This window comes from Monopterus albus, unplaced genomic scaffold (genome assembly GCF_001952655.1).
Source record: "Monopterus albus unplaced genomic scaffold, M_albus_1.0 scaffold2.1, whole genome shotgun sequence".
NCBI classification, from domain to species: domain Eukaryota; kingdom Metazoa; phylum Chordata; class Actinopteri; order Synbranchiformes; family Synbranchidae; genus Monopterus; species Monopterus albus.
Genome location: NW_018127882.1, coordinates 6,402,062 through 6,408,765, shown reverse-complemented (window position 1 = coordinate 6,408,765; position 6,704 = coordinate 6,402,062). Strand labels below are relative to the sequence as shown.

At 46.5% G+C, this 6,704-nt stretch overlaps 2 protein-coding genes across 4 annotated transcripts in view; one reads left to right on the top strand and one right to left on the bottom strand.

The window, feature by feature from the left end:
- Positions 1-6,704, bottom strand: part of macrod1 (mono-ADP ribosylhydrolase 1) — a 110,958-nt gene that overhangs the window by 78,737 nt on the left and 25,517 nt on the right. The window lies entirely within an intron of this gene.
- On the top strand, positions 7-6,695 carry LOC109955281 (leucine-rich repeat transmembrane protein FLRT1-like). The gene is made up of 2 exons (XM_020591295.1): positions 7-1,016; positions 3,664-6,695. Exon 2 carries the CDS (start codon positions 3,683-3,685, stop codon positions 5,879-5,881), a length of 2,199 nt encoding a protein of 732 aa, XP_020446951.1. The 5' UTR covers positions 7-1,016; positions 3,664-3,682; the 3' UTR covers positions 5,882-6,695.

Genomic DNA, 6,704 nt, shown 5'->3' with positions numbered 1-6,704 from the left:
TGTCCTGCTGACTCGCCCCCCTTTAGTATACTAGATGGTTGTTGATTTCTACTAACCTGTAGAAGAACTGTTCACGACCCACGTGGCTGACCAATACAGCGCTGCTGAGTGTGGACTACATCCAGTATACAGTGCCATCTGGCTTTGCAGCCTCTAAAGATAATTTGTGCGAACTGAAAAGACAGTGATTGAACATTTAGCAGAGGCGAGTCGGGCTGAGACTGAGAGGGAAGGAGACAGAAGACTGGAGACTTCTCCCTCTGAACTGACTTTTCTGTACTCTGCACCAGGCCAAACCACCTATCACTGAACTGCGAAATTTATGTTGTATAAACAGCTGTTATATAACAAACAACATCAACTTTTTTCCTACAGACTCTGTGTTGGATTGTTTCTGAGGTGTGGAAATCTTACTTATGTAACTCATGCTTATTAATTAACACTACCTGGTGATTCAACGTAAGTGAGCACGGCACAGCACTATTTTTGCATGACCCATAGCTTGCATGAGCATCCAGGACTGCTTTTGATTTTGAAGAAGGACCCTTGAGCCCTCAACCCTCTTCTGCCTGTCTGGCCAACTGTAGCATTTGGGTGTGGAAGGGTGGTTTCTGAATTAGGCCTCTGGATGCTTGTTGAAGATGACTTGTGTTGGCAAATCTAAAAGCCCCTTACCCAAATAGAGAGCTTGGCAGCAGGACACACAAACACAACACACAAATGTGGATGCCGAAGCGGCTTTGAGCCATGCTGGTGTTGCTACTCGTGGAGCCCTGGAGTACAAGCTATCATCATCCCTATCATCATTCACCCAAGCTGAGAAAGATTCAACGGCCCCAAGGAAGAAGTCTACACTTCTGAACAATTCAAAGGAGACTGGAAAACTGCGCTAACACACAGAGATCCACAGCAACATCCACAACCACACATACAGACACACTAATACTGCTTTCAGCAAATCCTTGATACAGGACAACGAAGCTGCAGCAAACGTGAACAGCACAGAAACCGAGGAGGTGAGCAAGCTCTCAGCAAACACACCTTGGGTTGATCAGACCTTTTACACACATGAAAACACACCTTCTTCCTGCATTCATAGCCATGAAGAATACTACACTTGCATCTTGCTTTCAGCAACATGAATGGAAAACACACACACACTGGTTCCATGCTCTAACAAAGCCTTTTATTTCAGAACATGATTGAAATGTTGGGGGGGGGCACCACAAAGGGAGAGGAAGGCGAAAGTGGAGGCGAGAAAGCTGAGGCCGAGAGGGAGTGAGAAACAGAAGGGGGGTGAGGGGGTGGGAAGTGGAGGAACTGCTGCATCTAAATGAAAAAGAGAAATTAAGTTGCCATGGAGGGGAGGCAAAGGAAGGTCTAGGCAGGTGGACCGAACCAAAGCTGACTGATCCAATCTCAGTGTGCAGGAATCAACGGATGACTAGAGAGGAAACAATAACAGAGGATTAGAAAGAGACAGAGGACGCGGAGGACTGCACGGATACTTCTGTAAATAAACCTGAAAGGAGAGATAATGAAAGATTATGAAGAGGTGGAGGTGATGGTGCATGGATGGGAGAGGTAGACATCGTGAATGATAAAGATGCAGAGAGAGGAAACAGTTGGGGAGAGTGAGAGAACTGTCCAGGGAGGGGACAAAATCTAATGATCATTAAGAGGATGTGTCAATAGGAAACCTTGGCATGTGGGCAAAAACACACAAACAGGTTTGTGCCAAGAGGATATTTATGAACGGGATAGTGGGGATAGCGTGGCACTGAGGCATATGCTAGTTGATATTCTTAGCGCATTCCCAATATGGTCTCACTCCTACCTAGACACTTCCTTTTGTGTGCATGTGTTCCTCTCCTTTATTTTCTCTGTTTGTCAAATGCTGGTAATGCTTGGAAATAGTCAGATTTAGGCTAAAAAAATTTTTTTTTACAAAAATAAAAAATAAAATCCAGGTCCATGCCAAATTGCACAAACAATGGCACAAACCCTTTTCACCCTTAGACATCAAACACTGCCTGTGTGGAGCTGCGACAGGAGCTGGTTGTTGTTAAAACACACCTCTTTCACAAGCACACATAGACACAGATGCACCAACAGGCATGTACAGGTACACAAGTGTAGCTATTTTTATGCCCATCTTACAGAGAAAATAACAGCCAACCAATCTTTGGAACCACTCTTCTTTTTGCAGCAAAACTCAGATGATACTGACTTCAGTCTTCACTGCCAGGAACTCATTTCCCATTTCCTCCTCTGACAGACTGTCCAACTCTCCATCTGTCTCCTCGCCTCCATCCCTCTCTCCCCTCCTCCCCACATCTCTTCTATTGTTGCCATCTCTTGTTTGCTTTGCATGGATTTTGACTGCAGCCAAGGGGCAATTTTGCATCTAGCACCAAGTTCGTATACAAACACACACACATGCGCAGAGGGGGTGGGGGAAAATACTTGCTTTAGAGGATTTGTTTATCAAATGTGCTGTCAAATCACGTCAGGCATTTCACATCAGGGCACATTTTCCAGCCCCCGGCTACACAAAAGAAAGGATTCAAACAAGAATGTACCACAATGTAATTTCCACAACTTTCACCACTGTACATTATTCATATTCTACAAATAGTGCGCCGTGAATGCGAGTACACAGAGATCATTTTATCTGAATTGTAAATTTATGTTATTAATGTTGGTGTCAGGGATTCGCCAGAAGACAAGTCATAAAACATCAGCAGAGGAACATATTAATGTTGCAGAAAAATACTTCTATGTAAAACATCTCACCAAAACATTTCAGGACTGTGAATAATTTATAGAAATTTCATGAACAATAGAAAACATGCATTACATGAATACACGTCATCTTGTACTGAGATTATGTCATATATGAATGCTTTGTTCTTGAGATGCTTATTTATAGGTGCATTTCCCTGCATATGTTTTGGTCACAAATGCAAACAAACTCATTCAGGAACCTGTGAAAGCTCTGCTCTATATTCACATATTCTCTTTATTATTTCATGTGAGTGTTAGATATAGTGCAGTCGCAACAAGTCAAGTACTGCTGCTGTCTTCAAAGCTATGAACAGCACTGTGGGCAATTAATCTGATTTCCTTCTCCCCGATCTCTACTCCATTTTAGTTTCATGTCACTCACTCAATTTCAGCTAATCTTCCCGGAATTCTTTTCACTTATTTTCCCTCCCTGCAACTGTCACCGTCCAATTTTCTCCTTCTCTATCATCCCTTTGCTTTCTCTGATTCTTGTAATCTTTCTCGTCTACTCTCCCCACCCCTCATCACAATCTCTGCCTCTAAGTGTCCATTTGTCTTCTGCTTGGTCGCTCTGACCCATATAATACTGGACAGCCATCTAAATTACGTCTGACTATTCAATCCGCAAATCTTCTCCAATTTTAAAATAAAAAAAAACCTTTACTTTTAAGGCAGAAAATACAGCAGTTCGGTCAAGCAATTTTAGAGAAAAAGGTTAACTGTGTGGCTTGTCCAACACTTTATTCAGAACTTCTGTCTTTTTCCAAAACTTACTATATCTGTTATATGTAATTAGCTCAGCCTCCTTTGATTAAAGAATCACTGGGTTTTAGCCTTTGCATTTTTAATACAGTTTCCCCATTTCTTCTCTTTCAGTCAGGAGCTGTGCATCAACATGGCAGCTGAGAGTCTCGCCGAGCTCCGCGACTGGCTCTTTCTGCTCCTCCTGTGCCTCACCTTACTGGCTGAGGTGCTGGAACTGGCGGCAGCGGCAATTGCCATGGAGACAGGCGAGGGAGATGAGGGCATTGTTTGTCCCTCGGTGTGCCGCTGTGATGAAGGTTTTGTCTACTGCAACGACCGTGGCCTCAGCATAATTCCTCCACTACCATTAACGGCTGCTATACTCTACTTGCAGAGCAACCGGCTGAGTAACGCTGGGTTGCCTTCATCACTGGAACGCAGCACTTCCATAAGAGTGATTTATCTGTATGCCAACCAGTTGGATGAATTCCCTATACACCTCCCACCTTCGTTACGGGAGCTCCATTTGCAGGATAATAATATACGAACGTTACCGCGATCAGCTCTGGCCAAGTTACCATTACTAGAACGTTTACACCTGGATGATAACTCTATATCCACAGTTAGCATCCAGGAGAGAGCTTTTTCTGGGACTCCACGGCTTCGACTGCTGTTTCTGTCTCGGAACCATCTGTCAAGCATCCCTGCGGGCTTGCCAGCATCCTTGGAAGAGCTGCGGCTGGACGACAACAGAATCAGCACCATCCCCACACATGCCTTTAGGGGACTCTCCTCGCTTCGACGCTTGGTCCTGGATGGGAACCTGCTGGCCAACACACGCATTGCAGATGACACTTTTTCCCGTCTCTCCAACCTGACTGAGCTGTCACTAGTAAGGAATGCCTTGCAGTCACCACCAGTGAACCTGCCTTCGGCTCACCTTGTGCGACTCCATTTGCAAGACAACGGGATGACCCACATACCAAGAGGGGCACTGGAGGGGATGCGGCGGCTACAGAGGCTAGACCTGTCAGGGAACAATCTAACCACTCTCCCTCGAGGACTTCTGAAGGACACAGAAAGCCTGGAGATGCTACTGCTGCGAGGAAATCCCTGGTACTGCGGCTGCAACCTTCGCTGGCTCCATGCCTGGCTGCACAGCCGGGGGTCAGCGGTGACAGTCCGGGGCCTGACCTGTCAGGGGCCTGAGCCTGTAAGAGGCCAGTCCCTTAGGGACCTAAACTCCCTGATGGAGCAGTGTGAAGGCCCCCCTTCTGGTCCTAGTACTGGAGTTGGGGTGAACCCAGCAGAAAAAGATGGTGAAGGTGATGATGGTGCTGGAGGGGGCCAAGCAGTGGCTTCAGTCCCTCATGGCAGCACCACTACTACCTCTCTGTTAGTTCCTACACAAGGTTCCCTCTTCACCCTGCGAGCCAAGCGGCCAGGCCTTGTTATGCCTCTGCCTCCTGGTGAAGGGGGACAGGTACCTGGAGAGGCCCTGGAGCTGACTGTAAAACCTCTCTCTTCTGACAGTGTACTGGTGACCTGGTTGTGCCCACAGCCAGCACCCTCTTTCCGCCTGTCGTGGCTGAGATTGGGAAGCAGTGCAGCTCTAGGTTCAATAACAGAGACTCTGGTGCCTGGAGAAAGGAAACAGTATCTCCTGACCCAGCTCACCCCACGCTCCCATTACCTCATCTGCCTGCTGCCACTACGACAGGAGCCCTCCTTCGGGGGTTCCAGCATGGGTTCATCTCGAGGTGGCAGCACAGACACGGACAGTAAAGACTCGGCCCCGGCCTGTGCTCAGATAGAGACTGGAGAGGCTCTGGTCAGCTCAGCAGGGGAGGGGTCAGATAAAGAGGGACAGGACTCAGAGATAACAGCCTTGCCATTGGCTGGGATCATAGGGGGTGCTACAGCATTGGTAAGCCTGCTATTAATCTTTGGCATCTTCTGCTGGTATGGACAGAGAGCAGGTTACATGTCCGGGGACTCAGGCTCATACAACAGGGGCCGGGGTGGAAAACATTATGATGACTATGTAGAGTCAGGCACCAAGAAAGACACTTCCATCTTAGAGATCAGGGCCCCCCCTGCAGGGTTTCAGATGACAGCTATGGCCCATCAGCCCCTGCAGCCTAAGCTGGAGGATGTCACCTATATCCACACCATCTTCCCCTCCTCTTCCTCTTCCTCCCAAGCTAACGGGACCTACCGGAGCAGCCATGGAGCTGGTACCCTCAATGGCACCATCCTCAGCCAGACCAGCCACCATCAAGTCACTTATGGTACCAACCGTGGCTACAGAGAGGGTGGCATCCCTGATATAGATTATGCCTATACGTGATGATACAGGGACTCACTCTGGTCTGGTCTGGTCACATTTTGTTCTTGGTTTCCAAAGTACCCTCTGTGCCTCTGCTGGTTCAAAATTGATTTGCTAAGTAGAAAAGACTGTTTTCAGCTATGTTGATTGAACATTACTATTGAGTGACAGAAGTAACAGTCCTATTATATTCTACTACTGTATACTACATTATACGGTGGGCCCTTCTTTCAGCGCTACTTATATTTATAAATGGTTACGTTTTCTCTTTTGGATATCTCAGTGTCTTTCAAATCTACTGTTCTTCACAGCTCATAATAATACACAGTAAGTTATTTGAGGTTGATATACTAGGCTTAGCTGATTTAGCCGGAGATATATTTATAATGCGAGGAAAAGGCACTTGATGTGTATAGAGATAGCTCTCATATCTTCCTACCAACTGTAAGCTCTGTGCTGTATAGATAAAAGGAATGACAGAAGGAGAAATCAATGGTTGTTATTACACACAGACGACAATGCATCATGGTTAACATGAAAAGATGCATCCCTAGCCTCCCTCTGGTTTACTCCCCTCCTGTTTAATTTTTCCTTCTTTACGCCTCTTTTTTTTTTAAGCTGAGGCTCTTTCTTTCTTTTCTTTCTCTCGTGTCTTTTGTGGTGCCGTGAGCAGAGAACGACTTTGTTCTCGCCAAGGGAGCTGACAGCAGTGATAACGGTTCTGACAGAGATGGGAGACACAAATCACAGCATGGGGAAACTAATGAGAGGGAGAGAGAAAAAGCGAGAGAGTGTGGGGAAATGGAGAGATGGACGGATGGAGGAGGACAGCGTAAAAGAAGAC

Excerpts from the sequence above, each read along its gene's own strand:
- LOC109955281 (XM_020591295.1), top strand. The coding sequence starts at position 3,683 with ATGGCAGCTGAGAGTCTCGCCGAGCTCCGCGACTGGCTCTTTCTGCTC.